At 42.8% G+C, this 25,244-nt stretch overlaps 2 protein-coding genes across 2 annotated transcripts; both read right to left on the reverse strand.

Annotated features, from left to right (window-relative positions):
* Positions 1-9,840: 9,840 nt before the first annotated feature.
* On the reverse strand, positions 9,841-11,376 carry LOC117534519 (C-type mannose receptor 2-like). The gene is made up of 2 exons (XM_034198729.1): positions 11,280-11,376; positions 9,841-10,297 (listed from the first exon to the last, which is right to left on the reverse strand). Exons 1-2 carry the CDS (start codon positions 11,374-11,376, stop codon positions 9,951-9,953), a joined length of 444 nt encoding a protein of 147 aa, XP_034054620.1. The 3' UTR covers positions 9,841-9,950.
* Positions 11,377-21,017: 9,641 nt separating this feature from the next.
* LOC117534520 (macrophage mannose receptor 1-like) lies at positions 21,018-25,169 on the reverse strand. The gene is made up of 5 exons (XM_034198730.1): positions 24,901-25,169; positions 23,867-24,159; positions 22,853-23,000; positions 22,711-22,810; positions 21,018-21,607 (listed from the first exon to the last, which is right to left on the reverse strand). The coding sequence occupies exons 2-5, from the start codon at positions 24,144-24,146 to the stop codon at positions 21,410-21,412; spliced, it is 726 nt and encodes a 241-aa protein (XP_034054621.1). The 5' UTR covers positions 24,147-24,159; positions 24,901-25,169; the 3' UTR covers positions 21,018-21,409.
* Positions 25,170-25,244: the final 75 nt, after the last annotated feature.

Here is a 25,244-nt window from a genome sequence, read left to right on the forward strand (position 1 = left end):
ACACACACACACACACACACACCACACACACACACACACACACACACACACTTTTGAATACCGCCATACTTCAGCACTACACAAAACATTTCATTTGAAAAACAAATGCACCATCCCACCATGACAAAGATATGGTGCCAGTAGATAGAATCTGACTTTTTCTTAGAAATCTGACTTTTTTCCAAGAATTCTGTCATTTTGAAACAATTCTGACTTTTTCTAACAATTTTGATTTTCTCTTGGTAATTATGGGGGAGCCTTTCAGATTTCCTCTGCCACTTTCGACCAATCACATAAGTGCATTATTTAAAATCATCATAGTGTTGCATCTGTGCGTTGCTTTGATTTAATAGATGATCTTGGGTAAAAGATCCATGTTCTGTTTCGTATTTAACTATTTACAATAAATCACATTGGAACGTGTCTCTGATTGAAATGGACTTAGTTGATGTGAGCCCCTGGTTTTGACTGTGATTAAAAGTGGGTGTGCACTCTCACCACGTGTATCGGTCACAGAACATAGTAGGCTTGTTTGAGACGCATTGTCGGCCCAAGCGGCAAACTCTAGGGAAGAGCCGGGGACGCTAATACGGAAGTGTCTCAAACTGCAGTTCATCTAGTGGCCAGTAGGAGCAGGCTACAGAAGGGAGCAATTTCCATAGACCCCCATGTTAAAATGCCCAACTTTACAGCAGAAATAAACATGTTTACATCGTGGTTCAAAAACCATATTCTCTGTATAGTTAGATTCCCCCTTCATGAATATGGATTGGGGGGGTGCATTTTTCTCAAACTCATCTGTTTAATTAATATTAAGCCTTAAAGCTGTTGCATAAATTAGGGCGTGGTCACTTTGATGGACATGTACATGCTTCACTGTCAGCTAACAGCAAACTTGTCCACTCTGCTAGGCTACAACCATAGAGGCTACAACGTTAGTTAGTTCATAGTACTTGTACTTGACCCTTTAGCCGTGTTCGTGGTGATCGTTGCCTTTTAGGGAATATTGTTACAAATACCAGACAATTAAAATGTTGTACTGTGCGCTTGAATGTACTAACAGAACTTCCAAGAAGTCTAAAATGATAATATTATTACATGTTAACCCCGTTCGCAGGTGTTTGTGTGCTTGGTAGCTTAGCTTACTACTTATTAGCCAGCTAAGGACGTAACCCTTTATGCATACATATACATTTTAGTTTATGATTCAGCCTTGGGTAAGACTTTTATAGTCTATGGCTATGACGCCCATAATGCTAAACCGGAGCAAATGTTAATAGGGGACCCAATTATCCCAGTGGTGGCCGCCGGAGCTAACGGAGCCGCAGGGGGCTAGCTCTAGCCGGCGTCCCGGAGCTAGCCCACTGCGGCTCCGTTAGGTCCGGGCGGTGGAGTCCGTCTTTTCTCAACGTGTGAATGACAAGCATTAAGAATAACAAAATATAGCTAATTCTCTTGCAGATTGTCTCATTTGATTATGAATGTAACGTTTATATAGGGGAACTACACTGTTTGCAGTAACTTGGTATGCATGTATTTCATGTTAGCTTAGCTTCTTAGCCTGAGCTAGCTCTGTTTACTTCCAGTTCGGAGGCAGCAAGTCCCGCCTCGGCTCCGCCTCTTTGCCCTTATTTGGAGCAGGCGGGATTAGACTCTGACGTCACAGTCGAGCCGTTAGTGGCCGACTCCGCCTACTAAGGGCTTCACGGCAACTCTTCAGAATCCTATGGGTGACGTCACGGACCCTACGTCCAATTATATATACAGTCTATGGTGCGGCTCGCCTCGAAAGTAGACGAGAATAGTCGATCGCAGCCGGGGGAGGTCTCAAAAAGCTCGCCTGAAGTCGGACAGGTCGAGTTCTTCTTCTTCTTCTTTCTCTTTTCTTCTCCTTCTTCTTCTTCTTCTTCTTCTTCTTCTCTCTCTTCTTCTTCTTCTTTTCTTCTTCTTCTTCTTCTTCTTCTTCTTCTTTTTTGGCGGATTGCAAACAACTTTTACCTCATTCACACCAACGCAACTCCGGTTCAAGCTCCGTGCTAGAGCTTTTCAGGTTCAGAACCAGTTCTTCGGTTTAGCTCTGGCTCTTTTCACACCGCCCAGAGTCCAGGGCTGCGTGTTGCGTCATCGTTTGCGTCATGACGTAACCGTTTGCGTGCCTGCTTCATAAAGCCAAACCGCACGGATGAAATCAGTTGCATTCATTTCTTATGGCTCTATCTGCAGCTTTTCCGGAGTCATTTCTGTGGTTAGTTATATTCTTATAAAAAAGTGTACTCGTGTCAATAAAGGTTTTTTAAAAACACAACTGCTTCCGAGGTCGGTCTTATTTCTTAAGGTGGACTGAACCTGAGTGTGGAGTAACGTTGTATCTTTCATTTAAATGAACTGTAACCTTCACCCAGGTATGTAACAGCTGTTCTCAAATGAACACGTGAAGTAAAGTTTAATATTTATAGTTTTATAGATTTATAATGAGTTATAATGAGAGGTGATCAACGTGAATGCTCAGGTTCCACCTTAACACGCAGACACGTTGCTTCACCAGGAGCAGAAACCTTTATATATACAGTCTATGGCAGAAACTCTGAAACTCTTAAGTTTCTCCATCGTTGTACAAACTGGATAAAACGCGAGCTTTTTGTTGTTCAGGAGTTGATCTGTCTCTGCCCCCGCCTCGACGTAAGCGTGACGTATGTGGTGCTTTTGCTCGGGCCGGACAATTTGTTGGTGCTTGAAACGAACCGGATTCCGGAGCTAAGAGGCGGCTGCGGTGTGAAGAGGAAACCCCGGTGCTTTTCAAGCTCCAGCTCCGAACCGGCCCTAAACAACGTTGGTGTGAATGAGGTATCTAAGGTGCATACCGCCACCTCCGGAGTCGGCTTGACTCGGTTTGCATTTATAAAGAATGCACACATGTGTTTAATCGTTAATGTCAGATATGTACTAAGTAAATACATTTGTTCCTGCTCCAGATTAGATTCAACTTTATTGTTATTGCACAGATTACAGGTACTGAGACACGAAATGCAGTTTAGCTTCTAACCAGGTGCAACAAGCAGTGAAGTGAAAGTAATGTACACAATCTACAGAATAACATATAGAATGAATTGAATGATGAATAAACAGTGAGGGGTATGAATACACTAGATATCAGCCTGTGAGCAGTATGAACAGTGTGTATGAATACACTAGAATCAGCCTGTGAGCAGTATGAACAGTGTGTATTAATACACTAGATATATAAAGTATGAAACGGTAGCAGTGCAAGTATAGTATCAAATATATAGATATTAATTTCATGATGATAAACATTGTGGAACAATGATGAAAATGGGAATGGATCAGTGGCGACCGTAAAACTGACACAAAACAACAACAAAACTTTAGCCGAGCCAATGGGAGAGCTTCATCAGCAGCACGGGGTAAAAACCACCAATGAGTGCTCAGCTCGAGATACCAGCGAGTCGTTTCCCATCAAGCATTTCGCTTCCGCAGCCCGTGGAGAGGAACTGCGCCGCCTCGCCGCGCCTCGCTCTCAAGGCTGCGGGCGTCTTTGTCCCGCGAGATTTCAACGTCTCATGTAGGCGAGCCTCCAGAGCAAGTCGGACAAAAATGACTAACCATCATGCAACGCACGAGCAAGACGTTGATGATCGCAACTGCGCAGGTAGCAACCATGGTGGAAAAGCTGATAAAAACAGTGTGCAAAGTTTAACGCGATCAAGTCATATTACAGGAGAAAGGAAATACAGTTTACACTGCCGTTGTAGTTCAAATCACCGACTGTGTGAACGTGAACATGAAATAGAATATCACCTCCATCTTCAGAGCAATCTGACTATTATAACATTAGCGTTAAGAAAGCTTACTGAAATATCTGCCAACACACAAGTAACCGGATCAGAGTCACATTAGGGAGGAGTGGGGTAAGTTGAGCCATTTTTTACTTATGCTGTCCTCTAAGCAAGGAGAAATGACACATAGTAAAAATGAAAACACACACCTATAATTCAGGATGTCTCCTATCAATGGCAAGGATAATAATTCATATTTGATCAAGGCAGTAGAAAATATTACTTCTAAAAAAAAGTTAAAATTCAGAGTTCATCTTTAGCTTAATGATTCACATGGTGTAATACGTTGCCAATACATCAACATATACAATATATGTGTTTAAACCTGGATACTTTTTTTTTGACATGACAGCCGATAAGCTGACATCTAGAAATTTACTTTGACAAGCAAAAAACGTTTTTTTTGTAAACCTTTGTAGTTACTAGAACACAATGAGGATCTCTCTTTCACAGGCAATGAGAAATGGGTGGAGCTTGCATACTTTCTGGTCACTTGATTACAACTATAGGGCGTTGCCTGGTTACAGGGGGTAGTTCAACTAACCCACTGGTTCAACTAACCCACTGGTTCAACTAACCCACTGGTTCAACTTACCCACTGGTTCAACTTACCCACTGGCTCAACTAACCCACTGGTTCAACTTACCCACTGGCTCAACTAACCCACTGGTTCAACTAACCCACTGGTTCAACTAACCACTGGTTCAACTAACCCACTGGTTCAACTAACCCACTGGTTCAACTAACCCACTGGTTCAACTACCCACTGGTTCAACTTACCCACTGGCTCAACTAACCCACTGGTTCAACCAACCCACTGGTTCAACTTACCCACTGGCTCAACTAACCCACTGGTTCAACTAACCCACTGGTTCAACTAACCCACTGGTTCAACTAACCCACTGGGCATCAACTAACCCACTGGCTCAACTGACCCACTGGCTCAACTACCCACTGGCTCAACTAACCCACTGGTTCAACTAACCCACTGGCTCAACTAACCCACTGGTTCAACTAACCCACTGGCTCAACTAACCCACTGGTCCAACTAACCCACTGGTTCAACTTACCCACTGGTTCAACTAACCCACTGGCTCAACTAACCCACTGGTCAACTACCCACTGGTTCAACTAACCCACTGGTTCAACTAACCATGGTTCAACTTACCCACTGGCTCATAACCCCACTGGCTCAACTAACCCACTGGCAACTAACCCACTGGCTCAACTAACCCACTGGTTCAACTACCCACTGGTTCAACTTACCCACTGGTTCAACTAACCCACTGGCTCAACTAACCCACTGGTTCAACTTACCCACTGGTTCAACTAACCCACTGGTTCAACTTACCCACTGGCTCAACTAACCCACTGGCTCAACTCCAACTAACCCACTGGTTCAACTAACCCACTGGTTCAACTACCACTTTCAACTAACCACTGGCACTCAATGCTCAAACCACGGTAAACCCAATAAAACTGGTTCAAACTAACCCACTGGCTCAACTAACCCACTGGTTCAACTAACCCAATGGCTCAACTAACCCACTGGTTCAACTAAACCACTGGCTCAACTAACCCACTGGTTCAACTAACCCACTGGTTCAACTTACCCACTGGCTCAACTAACCACTGGCTCAACTAACCCACTGGTTCAACTAACCCACTGGTTCAACTAACCCACTGGCTCAACTAACCCACTGGCTCAACTAACCCACTGGCTCAACTAACCCACTTGTTCAACTAACCCAACTGGCTCAACTAACCCACTGGCCTCAACTAACCCACTGGCTCAACTAACCCACTGGCTCAACTAACCCACTGGCTCAACTAACCCACTGGTTCAACAACTAACCCACTGGCTCAACTAACCACTGGTTCAACTAACCCACTGGCTCAACTAAACCCACTGGCTCAACTAACCACTGGCTCAAACTAACCCACTGGTCCAACTTTCCCACAGGCCACAATCAACAACCTGATCAACTCTATGCGAAGGAGATGTGTTGCACTGCGTGAGGCAAATGGTGGTCATCACCAGATACTGACTGGTTTTCGGACCCCCCCCCAGACCTCTCAATAAAGCAGAACTGCACGTTTCAGAGTGGCCTTTTATTGTGGCCAGCCTAAGGCACACCTGTGCAATAATCATGCTGTCTAATCAGCAGAGGTGGGACCAAGTCATTGTTTTTCAAGTCCGAGTCAAATCTCAAGTCTTTGCCGCTCAAGTCCGAGTCCAAGTCTCAAGTCATTGTTTTGCAAGTCCAAGTCAAGTCTCAAGTCAGGATGGGCAAGTTCAAGTCAAGTCAAGTCCTAACTTGACCAAAACGAGTCATAAACAAGTCATTATGTGTTTTTCACCAAATGTAATGACATCGATCAACAGAATAATACTTAATAATCAAACTGCTCTTTATTAGTCACATTAATAATTTAATAATCCATTTTCTCTCTGCTGGTAAAGTAACGTGTGTTTTTCTAATTTAAGAGGGATCAGTAAGGTAAGCTACCGTGACGGTTTGATTCAGAAGGAGTTTAATGTATAAGATCCCTGATGTTGAGGTAACCAGAATGTTATTTCCACTGTGTACAACATGTTATAAGGGACCCACAATCTATCTTTATGCAAGGGATAATGTGCAGCGAGGCGGTCCTCCTATGGGGAAGAGAACACCTGCATCTAGATCCCTCTGCAGGTGGTACTTTAACTATATTTTGATGCTAATACTTTTGTACTTTTACTTGTAACATTTGAATGCAGGACTTTTTATTGTACAGGGTTCCTGCAGGTTTCGCCAACTCAAATGTAAGACTTTTTTAACACCCTTTTTAAGACCACTTTGAATAGAATTTAAGACCTATTTCACGGCAATAAAGTATGAAGGAAAATGTATATAAGGAAGAAAATACGTCCCATAATGGGTAAGTAGTGGGTGTGACCCCCACGTGTCCCTGTACTTTGGAGGCCCTGCAAGAGAGCTTACTATTTGAAATTGTCCAATTGTCTCCATTTTCACATCAATACATCTTCAGATGGCCTGCATAGCACAGTCTGAGTAACAGCTCCTTGTGTCGATGCAATCGTTGAGATACGGGTCCTGTACATTTCAGAGTGTGCCGCCCACTTCCAATGCACGGTAGTGACTTCAGAGAGGATGTCCACTTCCAATACATTACCTGCAGGATCTCGGGTATTTGAAGTGGACGTCCCCCTCAAAACACACAGCAGACTTATAGTTTGTCTTATGTCTTAAGACCTTCCTTTTTGATAAAGCTTATAGTTAGGGCTGATTAGATCCAGCCCCTAGTTTTGCTGATATAGGCTTAGTTTTGTCGGGGGACTTATTACTTCCTTCCTTCTCTCTGTCTATACCTGTGTACTCTCATGTTCCGATTACCCAGCTTCCCCAAATGTCTTTCTTTTTGGTGTCTATATACGCCGGATCCGGAGTCATGGATGATCCTGCGCTCCTCTGTCCTGGATCGCGAGCCCTGGATCTTGAGTCGTGGCTGTGGTCCTGGATCATAGGTCCTGGATGGATATCCTCGTGGATTCATCTTCCTATTATACACACATGCATTCCAAACATTTGGACTACCTATGTTGCAAATGTATTATCTTTTCAATTTACACACGGCATCTATTGCACGTCTGTCCGTCCTGGGAGAGGGATCCCTCCTCTGTTGCTCTCCCTGAGGTTTTCTCCCATGTTCCCTTTAAACTGTGGGTTTCTCCGGAAGTGTTTCCTTGTACGATGTGAGGGTCTAAGGACAGAGGGTCTAAGGACAGAGGGTCTAAGGACAGAGGGTCTAAGGACAGAGGGTGTCGTATTGTCATACTGATATTTTGTACAAACTGTAAAGTCCACTGAGACCAAATGTAACATTTGTGATATTGGGCTATAAATAAACATTGATTGATTGATTGATTATGTCCCATATATAATATGTTGCTTTTTGGAGGAGCTTGAAGATTTGCTTTGCCATCACTACACTGTAGCTGCTGTGCATCTGATAATAAAACCCTTGAATCTCGTAAACACTCATGTTGCATGGTATGGTGAATAACACGTGGTGCTGGTGGATCATGTCTGCAGCTTGATCTCCATGAAGCTGAACGAGTCAGGAAAGAGTCTCATCCCACTGAGAGAAGGTTTTCTGAAGCCTCATAGCGCCCCCTGGTGGCCATGATGTCAAGTGACCCCATGGTTCAGATCAACTCCCTGATAAACACTGAGGAAAAGTGAACGATGCTCATGGAGGATCCATTTAAATGTAATCAATCAAACTCAGGAGGAGTTCAGCTAGCTAGCAGGTTTATCAATTATTAGAAGTTTATCCAATAATGACAAAACTCAATGTAGAACTTTTATTTGTATAAATATATCAGAAACAGAATTCCTTTATAGGTCCCACAGCAGGGGAACATACATATATATATATATATCTGAAACTGAACCTATGAAAAGGATTGTTCCACATCCAAATGAAACTCCAGTGTTTTCATGCTGAATGCTTTTCTTCTAAATAGCACACATGCATTGATGAACTATCCAGACTCTGGGGAACTCCTCCTGTGAAGAACAGCTGCAATGTAATAATGCAGGAAACTCAGGTTACACACTAATAATACAAGTAAAAGGACATCACTTCCTTAATATGTAAGAACATATGTGGACCTGTGTACAGGATCATTCCTTCATATCAGAGAAAGAATATATCAATATAAAAGTATTATTAAAGTTGATGAAACAATAGAAAGGACAGTCCACGCCTAGTTGAGCTAGCCTACAGTAATCACATAAATACAACCTGAACCTGAGAAGAGGGAGAAGAGCTTTTCTACAGATTGATTGTTTCAAGGTTTCCTGTAACAGAGGAAGTTCAGCTTCTTGCTGCAGTCCTCCGTCTCGTAGCGCTTGGTGCTGTTCTTCACCAGGACGCCACAGAACCTCTGAGTCCGGCCACATTGCATCTCCTCGTCCACATCCTGCACGGCTTCTCCATCGCCCGTCCAGAACCACTGACCCGCCAGGAAGCGCAGGGCCCGTCCACACCTGACCACATTTAAGCAGAGAGGTGAGATATTTATGTACACCACGTCTTTATTTGAACAAGGACCATGCATGTGTGGTGTGGATTTAAAATGTAGTCATTGTGTTTTTTAATAAAGGAGGTTTATTAGATCATGATTCCTGAATTACTGGAATGAACTCTGACAATTAACCGACACTGAGCGAAAGCATCGACAAACGCTGCTGTGATCGCCCTCCGTATAATGTGTACTACACATATACCCGTATGGTAGTATTCACACTGTGATCACCCTCCGTATAATGTGTACTACACTATACTCGTATGGTAGTACTCACACTGTGATCACCCTCTCTATAATGTGTACTACACATATACTCGTATATGGTAGTATTCACACTGTGATCACCCTCCGTATAATGTTGTACTACACATATACTCGTATGGTAGTATTCCACACTGTGATCGCCCTCCGTATAATGTGTGCTACACATATACTCGTATGGTAGTATTCATACTGTGATCGCCCTCCGTATAATGTGTGCTACACATATACTCGTATGGTAGTATTCACACTGTGATCGCCCTCCGTATAATGTGTACTACACATATACTCGTATGGTAGTATTCACACTGTGATCACCCTCCGTATAATGTGTACTACACATATACTCGTTTATGGTAGTATTCACACTGTGATCGCCCTCCGTATAATGTGTACTACACATATACTCGTATGGTAGTATTCACACTGTGATCGCCCTCTGTATAATGTGTACTACACATATACTCGTATGGTAGTATTCATACTGTGATCACCCTCTGTATAATGTGTACTACACATATACTCGTATGGTAGTATTCACACTGTGATCGCCCTCCGTATAATGTGTACTACACATATACTCGTATGGTAGTACTCACACTGTGATACCATGCTAGTTTTATAGGAGGCTGGATAACTGGATTCATTAGTGTTTCTTTTTCTACTCCTTAATGTTTCCAGATGAAGATCGAGTGTTAACGAAGACAGCCTTAGAAGAAATGTCGGTGTGCAAAATGTCAACACACAGGAGGAGTTGCTCTAAAACACAAACTCTGTGTAGAAAGCTCCGTCACCTGGTCAGTGGAAGCCTCTCCAGCCCTCGGGCGTGCGTAGGCGCGGTCGTCCTCAGTGCGCACGGAGGCCAGGTCGTAGCGGTAGTTCCAGGTGAGGTCCACTGGCTCATTTGGGTTTTCAGCCTCCAGAAGCCTGCAGTGCCTCAAAGCCTGATCCCACGTCTTCCTCTCCTTCACCAGACTCTCATCGGAACACAAGAAACTGAACTTGCTGTCACATCGCTTGTCATTCCATTTGTGATTATGCTTGAACATCACAACACATTTATCATCATTGAGTTTTGGTTGACCTGCAAGAAGTAGAAAAAGTGTTTGACATGATTCACAAACCAGAAACATTTCTTTATTTTTTCAGTTTTTGCTTTAACTCAGAGACACTATTGATAGAAAGTGAGGAGAAGGTTGGTGAACATCAGCAGGAGAGGACTCTTTAAAGTAGAGACCACTACATACTGATATACACCTGAACATCAGCAGGAGAGGACTCTTTAAAGTAGAGACACTACATACTGATATACACCTGAACATCAGCAGGAGAGGACTCTTTAAAGTAGAGACACTACATACTGATATACACCTGAACATCAGCAGGAGAGGACTCTTTAAAGTAGAGACACTACATACTGATATACACCTGAACATCAGCAGGAGAGGACTCTTTAAAGTAGAGACACTACATACTGATATACACCTGAACATCAGCAGGAGAGGACTCTTTAAAGTAGAGACACTACATACTGATATACACCTGAACATCAGCAGGAGAGGACTCTTTAAAGTAGAGACACTACATACTGATACACACCTGAACATCAGCAGGAGAGGACTCTTTAAAGTAGAGACACTACATACTGATATACACCTGAACATCAGCAGGAGAGGACTCTTTAAAGTAGAGACACTACATACTGATATACACCTGAACATCAGCAAGAGAGGACTCTTTAAAGTAGAGACACTACATACTGATATACACCTGAACATCAGCAAGAGAGGACTCTTTAAAGTAGAGACACTACATACTGATATACACCTGAACATCAGCAGGAGAGGACTCTTTAAAGTAGAGACACTACATACTGATATACACCTGAACATCAGCAGGAGAGGACTCTTTAAAGTAGAGACACTACATGCTGATATACACCTGAACATCAGCAGGAGAGGACTCTTTAAAGTAGAGACACTACATACTGATATACACCTGAACATCAGCAGGAGAGGACTCTTTAAAAGCCTAACAGCCTAAAGTTTCGTGCTAGCCAGACTTACCGAATGCCCAGTTGGTGAAGTTGGCGATCTCGTCTGTTTCCGACCATTTCCACTCGGAGTCTTTAGTGTTTTTGAACAAAACCGATCCATACGTCATTATGAAACGAACCCTCCAACTCTTCTCCGGCTCTGATGGTGGCCAGATCACTGTGGTGTTCTCTGCAAAAGGTCTGTGCTTCGCTCCATGTCTTCGGTTCATTGTAATATGTAAAGCCAGGTCTCAGAGTAGACCCGCACACGGCAGCAAACAGCAGCAGCAGGACGGAGGCTTTTCTCATCATGGTTTCCACAGACCTGCAGTCACATTTATATTTATATATACTTTGTAGTCTGCAAAAATAACTTTGAACATCCCACCATTATCAGAGCTATGGTTGGGCGGCAGTAGCTCAGTGCGTGTGTGCACCTAAGTATCAGCAGGTTAAACCGTTCATTTTCATATTTCAATATTGATTTACATTTTTTTATTTCTGTATGAAAACCAAGTACTATTTGTTTCGGCTAATACTTTCTGAAGGGAATTGCATTCAATTGTCAATCATGCAAATGTTATTGATGTCAGCTTTGCTTTTATTGAAATGATTGGATTATCGTAATGAAACTGGTATACAAGATATTTTTGACTAAACTAAATCTCAAATTGCAAAATGATTATTTCTATACTACTTTATTTCTTCACATGATTCCTTTTTACTTCTGACTTTCTAGAATAAAAAAAGACATCGACGCCAGCTTTTTCTTAGCTCAGTAAAACGTTATTTTGACATATTGATACGATTAAAACTATCTAAAGTTTTTCAAAAGGCATTTCATCATTTACCTTGGAGATGTAATTACAATGAAACAGTTCGTTAAAGAGTGCTTCAACCTTTGAGTACGACTCTACCACCTCTGCTCTTTATCCAACACTTAAACACCTGACTCTACTGGTAACTGAACTGTAGTGCTGCCCTTCAACCCTCTGCAGTCTGGAAGCAAGACTTCAGTTCAAAGTACAGGGAATAACAAGGAATACAATTCAAATCCAGCACTCACCTTGGATGATGACGGATTGGAAGCCAGCGCTGAGTCTCTGGGTTTTCAGGAGATGATATTTAAAATACTCGATTCACAGACTGCTGCACCAATCACAGCTCAGATCTAGGCAAATCACAACTAGTGTGCAAAACCCAGCTGACACGCAGAGCGACCGTGACATCCATGGCTTTTTGAATATTCTTTGTCCCTCAGGAAGGTTCTATTGGAGTTTAATGAGCCGGTAAAGAAAAATATATAACGGGAAAAGTAAAGGCAGGACAGGAAGTTATCCTTTCAACGCACACACACACATATACACACACACACACACACACACACACACACACACACACACACACACACACACACACACACACACCACACACACACACACACACACACACACACACACACACACACACTTTTGAATACCGCCATACTTCAGCACTACACAAAACATTTCATTTGAAAAACAAATGCACCATCCCACCATGACAAAGATATGGTGCCAGTAGAATTCTGACTTTTTCTTAGAAATCTGACTTTTTTTCCAAGAATTCTGTCATTTTGAACAATTCTGACTTTTTCTAACAATTTTGATTTTCTCTTGTAATTATCGGGAGCCTTTCAGATTTCCTCTGCCACTTTCGACCAATCACATAAGTGCATTATTTAAATCATCATAGTGTTGCATCTGTGCGTTGCTTTGATTTAATAGATGATCTTGGGTAAAAGATCCATGTTCTGTTTCGTATTTAACTATTTACAATAAATCACATTGGAACGTGTCTCTGATTGAAATGGACTTAGTTGATGTGAGCCCCTGGTTTTGACTGTGATTAAAAGTGGGTGTGCACTCTCACCACGTGATCGGTCACAGAACATAGTAGGCTTGTTTGAGACGCATTGCGGCCAAGCGGCAAACTCTAGGGAAGAGCCGGGACGCTAATACGGAAGTGTCTCAAACTGCAGTTCATCTAGTGGCCAGTAGGAGCAGGCTACAGAAGGGAGCAATTTCCATAGACCCCCATGTTAAAATGCCCAACTTTACAGCAGAAATAAACATGTTTACATCGTGGTTCAAAAAACCATATTCTCTGTATAGTTAGATTCCCCCTTCATGAATATGGATTGGGGGGGTGCATTTTTTCTCAACTCATCTGTTTAATTAATATTAAGCCTTAAAGCTGTGCATAAATTAGGGCGTGGTCACTTTGATGGACATGTACATGCTTCACTGTCAGCTAACAGCAACTTGTCCACTCTGCTAGGCTACAACCATAGAGGCTACAACGTTAGTTAGTCATAGTACTGTACTTGACCCTTTAGCCGTGTTCGTGGTGATCGTGCCTTTTAGGGAATATTGTTACAAATACCAGACAATTAAAATGTTGTACTGTGCGCTTGAATGTACTAACAGAACTTCCAAGAAGTCTAAAATGATAATATTATACATGTTAACCCCGTTCGCAGGTGTTTGTGTGCTTGGTAGCTTAGCTTACTACTTATTAGCCAGCTAAGGACGTAACCCTTTATGCATACATATACATTTTAGTTTATGATTCAGCCTTGGGTAAGACTTTTATAGTCTATGGCTATGACGCCCATAATGCTAAACGGGAGCAAATGTTAATAGGGGACCCAATTATCCCAGTGGTGGCCGCCGGAGCTAACGGAGCCGCAGGGGGCTAGCTCTAGCCGGCGTCCCGGAGCTAGCCCACTGCGGCTCCGTTAGGTCCGGGCGGTGGAGTCCGTCTTTTCTCAACGTGTGAATGACAAGCATTAAGAATAACAAAATATAGCTAATTCTCTTGCAGATTGTCTCATTTGATTATGAATGTAACGTTTATATAGGGGAACTACACTGTTTGCAGTAACTTGGTATGCATGTATTTCATGTTAGCTTAGCTTCTTAGCCTGAGCTAGCTCTGTTTACTTCCAGTTCGGAGGCAGCAAGTCCCGCCTCGGCTCCGCCTCTTTGCCCTTATTTGGAGCATGCGGGATTAGACTCTGACGTCACAGTCGAGCCGTTAGTGGCCGACTCCGCCTACTAAGGGCTTCACGGCAACTCTTCAGAATCCTATGGGTGACGTCACGGACCCTACGTCCAATTATATATACAGTCTATGGTTGCGGCTCGCCTCGAAAGTAGACGAGAATAGTCGATCGCAGCCGGGGGAGGTCTCAAAAAGCTCGCCTGAAGTCGGACAGGTCCGAGTCTTCTTCTTCTTCTTCTTCTTCTTCTTCTTCTTCTTCTTCTTCTTCTTCTTCTTCTTCTTCTTCTTCTTCTTCTTCTTCTTCTTCTTCTTCTTCTTCTTCTTCTTCTTCTTCTTCTTCTTCTTCTTCTTCTTCTTCTTCTTCTTCTTCTTCTTTTTTGGCGGATTGCAAACAACTTTTACCTCATTCACACCAACGCAACTCCGGTTCAAGCTCCGTGCTAGAGCTTTTCAGGTTCAGAACCAGTTCTTCGGTTTAGCTCTGGCTCTTTTCACACCGCCCAGAGTCCACTGGTGCTGCGTGTTGCGTCATCGTTTGCGTCATGACGTAACCGTTTGCGTGCCTGCTTCATAAAGCCAAACCGCACGGATGAAATCAGTTGCATTCATTTCTTATGGCTCTATCTGCAGCTTTTCCGGAGTCATTTCTGTGGTTGAGTTATATTCTTATAAAAAAGTGTACTCGTGTCAATAAAGGTTTTTTAAAAACACAACTGCTTCCGAGGTCGGTCTTATTTCTTAAGGTGGACTGAACCCTGAGTGTGGAGTAACGTTGTATCTTTCATTTAAATGAACTGTAACCTTCACCCAGGTATGTAACAGCTGTTCTCAAATGAACACGTGAAGTAAAGTTTAATATTTATAGTTTTATAGATTTATAATGAGTTATAATGAGAGGTGATCAACGTGAATGCTCAGGTTCCACCTTAACACGCAGACACGTTGCTTCACCAGGAGCAGAAACCTTTATATATACAGTCTATGGCAGAAACTCTGAAACTCTTAAGTTTCTCCATCGTTGTACAAACTGGATAAAACGCGAGCTTTTTGTTGTTCAGGAGTTGATCTGTCTCTGCCCCCGCCTCGACGTAAGCGTGACGTATGTGGTGCTTTTGCTCGGGCCGGACAATTTGTTGGTGCTTGAAACGAACCGGATTCCGGAGCTAAGAGGCGGCTGCGGTGTGAAGAGGAAACCCCGGTGCTTTTCAAGCTCCAGCTCCGAACCGGCCCTAAACAACGTTGGTGTGAATGAGGTATCTAAGGTGCATACCGCCACCTCCGGAGTCGGCTTGACTCGGTTTGCATTTATAAAGAATGCACACATGTGTTTAATCGTTAATGTCAGATATGTACTAAGTAAATACATTTGTTCCTGCTCCAGATTAGATTCAACTTTATTGTTATTGCACATATTACAGGTACTGAGACAACGAAATGCAGTTTAGCTTCTAACCAGGTGCAACAAGCAGTGAAGTGAAAAGTAATGTACACAATCTACAGAATAAAATATAGAATGAATTGAATGATGAATAAACAGTGAGGGGTATGAATACACTAGATATCAGCCTGTGAGCAGTATGAACAGTGTGTATGAATACACTAGATATCAGCCTGTGAGCAGTATGAACAGTGTGTATTAATACACTAGATATATAAAGTATGAAACGGTAAGCAGTGCAAGTATAGTATCAAATATATAGATATTAATTTCATGATGATAAAACATTGTGGAACAATGATGAAAAATGGGAATGGAAGTGGCGACGTAAAACTGACACAAAACAACAACAAACTTTAGCCGAGCCAATGGGAGAGCTTCATCAGCAGCACGGGGTAAAAACCACCAATGAGCGCTCAGCTCGAGATACCAGCGAGTCGTTTCCCATCAAGCATTTCGCTTCCGCAGCCCGTGGAGAGGAACTGCGCCGCCTCGCCGCGCCTCGCTCTCAAGGCTGCGGGCGTCTTTGTCCCGCGAGATTTCAACGTCTCATGTAGGCGAGCCTCCAGAGCAAGTCGGACAAAATGACTAACCATCATGCAACGCACGAGCAAGACGTTGATCGCAACTGCGCAGGTAGCAACCATGGTGGAAAAGCTGATAACAACAGTGTGCAAAGTTTAACGCGATCAAGTCATATTACAGGAGAAAGGAAATACAGTTTACACTGCCGTTGTAGTTCAAATCAGCGACTGTGTGAACGTGAACATGAATAGAATATCACCTCCATCTTCAGAGCAATCTGACTATTATAACATTAGCGTTAAGAAAGCTTACTGAAATATCTGCCACAACACAAGTAACCGGATCAGAGTCACATTAGGGAGAGTGGGGTAAGTTGAGCCATTTTTTACTTATGCTGTCCTCTAAGCAAGGAGAAATGACACATAGTAAAAATGAAAACACACACCTATAATTCAGGATGTCTCCTATCAATGGCAAGGATAAGAATTCATATTTGATCAAGGCAGTGAAAATATTACTTCTAAAAAAAAGTTAAAATTCAGAGTCATCTTTAGCTTAATGATTCACATGGTGTAATACGTTGCCAATACATCAACATATACAATATATGTGTTTAAACCTGGATACTTTTTTTTTACATGACAGCCGATAAGCTGACATCTAGAAATTTACTTTGACAAGCAAAAAACGTTTTTTTGTAAACCTTTGTAGTTACTAGAACACAATGAGGATCTCTCTTTCACAGGCAATGAGAAATGGGTGGAGCTTGCATACTTTCTGGTCACTTGATTACAACTATAGGGCGTTGCCTGGTTACAGGGGGTGGTTCAACTAACCCACTGGTTCAACTAACCCACTGGTTCAACTTACCCACTGGTTCAACTTACCCACTGGCTCAACTAACCCACTGGTTCAACTAACCCACTGGTTCAACTTACCCACTGGCTCAACTAACCCACTGGTTCAACTAACCCACTGGCTCAACTAACCCACTGGTTCAACTAACCCACTGGTTCAACTAACCCACTGGCTCAACTGACCCACTGGCTCAACTAACCCACTGGTTCAACTTACCCACTGGCCTCAACTAACCACTGGTTCAACTAACCCACTGGTTCAACTTACCCACTGGTTCAACTTACCCACTGGCTCAACTAACCCACTGGTTCAACTAATCCACTGGTTCAACTAACCCACTGGCTCAACTAACCCACTGGCTCAAACTGACCCACTGGCTCAACTAACCCACTGGCTCAACTAACCCACTGGTTCAACTAACCCACTGGCTCAACTAACCCACTGGTTCAACTAACCCACTGGCCTCAACTAACCCACTGGTTCAACTAACCCCACTGGTTCAACTTACCCACTGGTTCAACTAACCCACTGGCTCAACTAACCCACTGGTTCAACTTACCCACTGGTTCAACTAACCCACTGGTTCAACTAACCCACTGGTTCAACTTACCCACTGGCTCAACTAACCACTGGCTCAACTAACCCACTGGTTCAACTAACCCACTGGTTCAACTACCCACTGGCTCAACTAACCACTGGCTCAACTAACCCACTGGCTCAACTAACCCACTGGCTCAACTAACCCACTGGCTCAACTAACCCACTGGTTCAACTAACCCACTGGTTCAACTAACCCACTGGTTCAACTAACCCACTGGTTCAACTTACCCACTGGTTCAACTAACCCACTGGTTCAACTAACCCACTGGCTCAACTAACCCACTGGCTCAACTAACCCACTGGCTCAACTAACCCACTGGCTCAACTAACCCACTGGTTCAACTAACCCACTGGTTCAACTAACCCACTGGTTCAACTAACCCACTGGCTCAACTAACCCACTGGCTCAACTAACCCACTGGTTCAACTTACCCACTGGTTCAACTAACCCACTGGCTCAACTAACCCACTGGTTCAACTTACCCACTGGTTCAACTAACCCACTGGCTCAACTAACCCACTGGCTCAACTAACCCACTGGCTCAACTAACCCACTGGTTCAACTAACCCACTGGTTCAACTAACCCACTGGCTCAACTAACCCACTGGCTCAACTAACCCACTGGCTCAACTAACCCACTGGCTCAACTAACCCACTGGCTCAACTAACCCACTGGCTCAACTAACCCACTGGTTCAACTAACCCACTGGCTCAACTAACCCACTGGCTCAACTAACCCACTGGCTCAACTACCCACTGGTTCAACTAACCCACTGGCTCAACTAACCCACTGGTCCAACTTTCCACAGGCCACAATCAACAACCTGATCAACTCTATGCGAAGGAGATGTGTTGCACTGCGTGAGGCAAATGGTGGTCACACCAGATACTGACTGGTTTTCGGACCCCCCCCAGACCTCTCAATAAAGCAGAACTGCACGTTTCAGAGTGGCCTTTTATTGTGGCCAGCCTAAGGCACACCTGTGCAATAATCATGCTGTCTAATCAGCAGAGGTGGGACCAAGTCATTGTTTTGCAAGTCCGAGTCAAGTCTCAAGTCTTTGCGCTCAAGTCCGAGTCAAGTCTCAAGTCATTGTTTTGCAAGTCCAAGTCAAGTCTCAAGTCAGGATGGGCAAGTTCAAGTCAAGTCAAGTCCTAAACTTTGACAAAACGAGTCATAAACAAGTCATTATGTGTTTTTCACCAAATGTAATGACATCGATCAACAGAATAATACTTAATAATCAAACTGCTCTTTATTAGTCACATTAATCATTTAATAATCCATTTTCTCTCTGCTGGTAAAGTAACGTGTGTTTTTCTAATTTAAGAGGGATCAGTAAGGTAAGGCTACCGTGACGGTTTGATTCAGAAGGAGTTTAATGTATAAGATCCCTGATGTTGAGGTAACCAGAATGTTTATTTCCACTGTGTACAACATGTTATAAGGGACCCACAATCTATCTTTATGCAAGGGATAATGTGCAGCGAGGCGGTCTCTATGGGGAAGAGAACACCTGCATCTAGATCCCTCTGCAGGTGGTACTTTAACTATATTTTGATGCTAATACTTTTGTACTTTTACTTGTAACATTTTGAATGCAGGACTTTTTATTGTACAGGGTTCCTGCAGGTTTCGCCAACTCAAATGTAAGACTTTTTAACACCTTTTTAAGACCACTTTGAATAGAATTTAAGACCTATTTCACGGCAATAAAGTATGAAGGAAAATGTATATAAAGAAGAAATACGTCCCATAATGGGTAGTAGTGGGTGTGACCCCCACGTGTCCCTGTACTTTGGAGGCCCTGCAAGAGAGCTTACTATTTGAAATTGTCCAATTGTCTCCATTTTCACATCAATACATCTTCAGATGGCCTGCATAGCACAGTCTGAGTAACAGCTCCTTGTGTCGATGCATCGTTGAGATACGGTCCTGTACATTTCAGAGTGTGCCGCCCACTTCCAATGCACGGTAGTGACTTCAGAGAGGATGTCCACTTCCAATACATACCTGCAGGATCTCGGGTATTTGAAGTGGACGTCCCCCTCAAAACACACAGCAGACTTATAGTTTGTCTTATGTCTTAAGACCTTCCTTTTTGATAAAGCTTATAGTTAGGGCTGATTAGATTCAGCCCCTAGTTTTGCTGATATAGGCTTAGTTTGTCGGGGGACATCTTACTTCTTCCTTCTCTCTGTCTATACCTGTGTACTCTCATGTTCCGATTAACCCAGCTTCCCCAAATGTCTTTCTTTTTGGTGTCTATATACGCCGGGATCCGGAGTCATGGATGATCCTGCGCTCCTCTGTCCTGGATCGCGAGCCCTGGATCTTGAGTCGTGGCTGTGGTCCTGGATCATAGGTTCTGGATGGATATCCTCGTGGATTCATCTTCCTATTATACACACATGCATTTCCAAACATTTGGACTACCTATGTTGCAAATGTATTATCTTTTCAATTTACACACGGCATCTATTGCACGTCTGTCCGTCCTGGGAGAGGGATCCCTCCTCTGTTGCTCTCCCTGAGGTTTCTCCCATGTTCCCTTTAAACTGTGGGTTTTCTCCGGAAGTGTTTCCTTGTACGATGTGAGGGTCTAAGGACAGAGGGTCTAAGGTCAGAGGGTCTAAGGACAGAGGGTCTAAGGACAGAGGGTGTCGTATTGTCATACTGATATTTTGTACAAACTGTAAAGTCCACTGAGACAAATGTAACATTTGTGATATTGGGCTATAAATAAACATTGATTGATTGATTGATTATGTCCCATATATAATATGTTGCTTTTTGGAGGAGCTTGAAGATTTGCTTTGCCATCACTACACTGTAGCTGCTGTGCATCTGATAATAAAACCCTTGAATCTCGTAAACACTCATGTTGCATGGTATGGTGAATAACACGTGGTGCTGGTGGATCATGTCTGCAGCTTGATCTCCATGAAGCTGAACGAGTCAGGAAAGAGTCTCATCCCACTGAGAGAAGGTTTTCTGAAGCCTCATAGCGCCCCCTGGTGGCCATGATGTCAAGTGACCCCATGGTTCAGATCAACTCCCTGATAAACACTGAGGAAAAGTGAACGATGCTCATGGAGGATCCATTTAAATGTAATCAATCAAACTCAGGAGGAGTTCAGCTAGCTAGCAGGGATATCAATTATTAGAAGTTTATTCAATAATGACAAAACTCAATGTAGAACTTTTATTTGTATAAATATATCAGAAACAGATTTCCTTTATAGGTCCCACAGCAGGGGAACATACAAATATATATATCTGAAACTGAACCTATGAAAAGGATTGTTCCACATCCAAATGAAACTCCAGTGTTTTCATGCTGAATGCTTTTCTTCTAAATAGCACACATGCATTGATGAACTATCCAGACTCTGGGGAACTCCTCCTGTGAAGAACAGCTGCAATGTAATAATGCAGGAAACTCAGGTTACACACTAATAATACAAGTAAAAGGACATCACTTCCTTAATATGTAAGAACATATGTGGACCTGTGTACAGGATCATTCCTTCATATCAGAGAAAGAATATATCATCAATATAAAAGTATTATTAAAGTTGATGAAACAATAGAAAGGACAGTCCACGCCTAGTTGAGCTAGCCTACAGTAATCACATAAATACAACCTGAACCTGAGAAGAGGGAGAAGAGCTTTTCTACAGATTGATTGTTTCAAGGTTTCCTGTAACAGAGGAAGTTCAGCTTCTTGCTGCAGTCCTCTGTCTCGTAGCGCTTGGTGCTGTTCTTCACCAGGACGCCACAGAACCTCTGAGTCCGGCCACATTGCATCTCCTCGTCCACATCCTGCACGGCTTCTCCATCGCCCGTCCAGAACCACTGACCCGCCAGGAAGCGCAGGCCCGTCCACACCTGACCACATTTAGCAGAGAGGTGAGATATTTATGTACACACGTCTTATTGAACAAGGACCATGCATGTGTGGTGTGGATTTTAAAATGTAGTCATTGTGTTTTAATAAAGGAGGTTTATTAGATCATGATTCCTGAATTACTGGAATGAACTCTGACAATTAACCGACACTGAGCGAAAGCATCGACAACGCTGCTGTGATCGCCCTCCGTATAATTGGGATACTACACATTTTATTCACACTTCCCCGTATGGTAGTATACTCGTATGTTTCCACTGTGATCACCCGCCTGTATAATGTGTAGCTACACATATACTCGTATGGTAGTATTCACCACTGTGATCGCCCTCCGTATAATGTGTACTACACTTACTCTTTGTAGTATTCATACTGTGATCGCCCTCCGTATCATGTGTACTACACATATACTCGTATGGTAGTATTCAAACTGTGATCGCCCTCCGTATAATGTGTACTACACATATACTCGTATGGTAGTATTCACACTTGTGATCGCCCGCGGTATAATGTGTACTACACATATACCGTATGGTAGTATCAGACTGTGATCCGCCTCCGTATAATGTGTACTACACATATACTCGTATGGTAGTATTCATACTGTGATCGCCCTCCGTATAATGTGTACTACACATATACTCGTATGGTAGTATTCACACTGTGATCACCCTCTGTATAATGTGTACTACACATATACTCGTATGGTAGTATTCATACTGTGATCACCCTCTGTATAATGTGTACTACACATATACTCGTATGGTAGTATTCACACTGTGATCGCCCTCCGTATAATGTGTACTACACATATACTCGTATGGTAGTACTCACACTGATCACCCTCTGTATATGTGTACTACACATATACTCGTATGGTAGTACTCACACTGTGATACCATGCTAGTTTTATAGGAGGCTGGATAACTGGATTCATTAGTGTTTCTTTTTCTACTCCTTAATGTTTCCAGATGAAGATCGAGTGTTAACGAAGACAGCCTTAGAAGAAATGTCGGTGTGCAAAATGTCAACACACAGGAGGAGTTGCTCTAAAACACAAACTCTGTGTAGAAAGCTCCGTCACCTGGTCAGTGGAAGCCTCTCCAGCCCTCGGGCGTGCGTAGGCGCGGTCGTCCTCAGTGCGCACGGAGGCCAGTCGTAGCGGTAGTTCCAGGTGAGGTCCACTGGCTCATTTGGGTTTTCAGCCTCCAGAAGCCCTGCAGTGCCTCAAAGCCTGATCCCACGTCTTCCTCTCCTTCACCAGACTCTCATCGGAACACAAGAAACTGAACTTGCTGTCACATCGCTTGTCATTCCATTTGTGATTATGCTTGAACATCACAACACATTTATCATCATTGAGTTTTGGTTGACCTGCAAGAAGTAGAAAAAGTGTTTGACATGATTCACAAACCAGAAACATTTCTTTATTTTTCAGTTTTTGCTTTAACTCAGAGACACTATTGATAGAAAGTGAGGAGAAGGTTGGTGAACATCAGCAGGAGAGGACTCTTTAAAGTAGAGACACTACATACTGATATACACCTGAACATCAGCAGGAGAGGACTCTTTAAAGTAGAGACACTACATACTGATATACACCTGAACATCAGCAGGAGAGGACTCTTTAAAGTAGAGACACTACATACTGATATACACCTGAACATCAGCAGGAGAGGACTCTTTAAAGTAGAGACACTACATACTGATATACACCTGAACATCAGCAGGAGAGGACTCTTTAAAGTAGAGACACTACACACTGATATACACCTGAACATCAGCAGGAGAGAACTCTTTAAAGCAGAGACACTACATACTGATATACACCTGAACATCAGCAGGAGAAGACTCTTTAAAGTAGAGACACTACATACTGATATACACCTGAACATCAGCAGGAGAGGACTCTTTAAAGTAGAGACACTACATACTGATATACACCTGAACATCAGCAGGAGAGAACTCTTTAAAGCAGAGACACTACATACTGATATACACCTGAACATCAGCAGGAGAGAACTCTTTAAAGTAGAGACACTACATACTGATATACACCTGAACATCAGCAAGAGAGGACTCTTTAAAGTAGAGACACTACATACTGATATACACCTGAACATCAGCAGGAGAGGACTCTTTAAAGTAGAGACACTACATACTGATATACACCTGAACATCAGCAGGAGAGGACTCTTTAAAAGCCTAACAGCCTAAAGTTTCGTGCTAGCCAGACTTACCGAATGCCCAGTTGGTGAAGTTGGCGATCTCGTCTGTTTCCGACCATTTCCACTCGGAGTCTTTAGTGTTTTTGAACAAACCGATCCATACGTCATTATGAAACGAACCCTCCAACTCTTCTCCGGCTCTGATGGTGGCCAGATCACTGTGGTGTTCTCTGCAAAAGGTCTGTGCTTCGCTCCATGTCTTCGGTTCATTGTAATATGTAAAGCCAGGTCTCAGAGTAGACCCGCACACGGCAGCAAACAGCAGCAGCAGGACGGAGGCTTTTCTCATCATGGTTTCCACAGACCTGCAGTCACATTTATATTTATATATACTTTGTAGTCTGCAAAAATAACTTTGAACATCCCACCATTATCAGAGCTATGGTTGGGCGGCAGTAGCTCAGTGCGTGTGTGCACCTAAGTATCAGCAGGTTAAACCGTTCATTTTCATATTTCAATATTGATTTACATTTTTTATTTCTGTATGAAAAACCAAGTACTATTTGTTTCGGCTAATACTTTCTGAAGGGAATTGCATTCAATTGTCAATCATGCAAATGTTATTGATGTCAGCTTTGCTTTTATTGAAATGATTGGATTATCGTAATGAAACTGGTATACAAGATATTTTTGACTAAACTAAATCTCAAATTGCAAAATGATTATTTCTATACTACTTTATTTCTTCACATGATTCCTTTTTACTTCTGACTTTCTAGAATAAAAAAAGACATCGACGCCAGCTTTTTCTTAGCTCAGTAAAACGTTATTTTGACATATTGATACGATTAAAACTATCCAAAGTTTTTCAAAAGGCATTTCATCATTTACCTTGGAGATGTAATTACAATGAAACAGTTCGTTAAAGAGTGCTTCAACCTTTGAGTACGACTCTACCACCTCTGCTCTTTATCCAACACTTAAACACCTGACTCTACTGGTAACTGAACTGTAGTGCTGCCCTTCAACCCTCTGCAGTCTGGAAGCAAGACTTCAGTTCAAAGTACAGGGAATAACAAGGAATACAATTCAAATCCAGCACTCACCTTGGATGATGACGGATTGGAAGCCAGCGCTGAGTCTCTGGGTTTTCAGGAGATGATATTTAAAATACTCGATTCACAGACTGGCTGCACCAATCACAGCTCAGATCTAGGCAAATCACAACTAGTGTGCAAAACCCAGCTGACACGCAGAGCGACCGTGACATCCATGGCTTTTTGAATATTCTTTGTCCCTCAGGAAGGTTTCTATTGGAGTTTAATGAGCCGGTAAAGTAAAATATTTAACGGGAAAAGTAAAGGCAGGACAGGAAGTTATCCTTTCAACGCACAACACACACATATACACACACACACACACACACACACACACACACACACACACACAC

This window comes from Gymnodraco acuticeps, unplaced genomic scaffold (genome assembly GCF_902827175.1).
Source record: "Gymnodraco acuticeps unplaced genomic scaffold, fGymAcu1.1, whole genome shotgun sequence".
Classification (NCBI taxonomy): domain Eukaryota; kingdom Metazoa; phylum Chordata; class Actinopteri; order Perciformes; family Bathydraconidae; genus Gymnodraco; species Gymnodraco acuticeps.

Excerpts from the sequence above, each read along its gene's own strand:
- LOC117534519 (XM_034198729.1), bottom strand. The coding sequence starts at position 11,376 with ATGACGTATGGATCGGTTTTGTTCAAAAACACTAAAGACTCCGAGTGG. Across the intron at positions 10,298-11,279 it reads CTTCACCAACTGGGCATTCG|GTCAACCAAAACTCAATGAT; the intron begins GTAAGTCTGGCT and ends TACTTCTTGCAG.
- LOC117534520 (XM_034198730.1), bottom strand. The coding sequence starts at position 24,146 with ATGATGAGAAAAGCCTCCGTCCTGCTGCTGCTGTTTGCTGCCGTGTGC. Across the intron at positions 23,001-23,866 it reads CTTCACCAACTGGGCATTCG|GTCAACCAAAACTCAATGAT; the intron begins GTAAGTCTGGCT and ends TACTTCTTGCAG. Across the intron at positions 21,608-22,710 it reads GAGAGGCTTCCACTGACCAG|GTGTGGACGGGCCTGCGCTT; the intron begins GTGACGGAGCTT and ends AAATGTGGTCAG.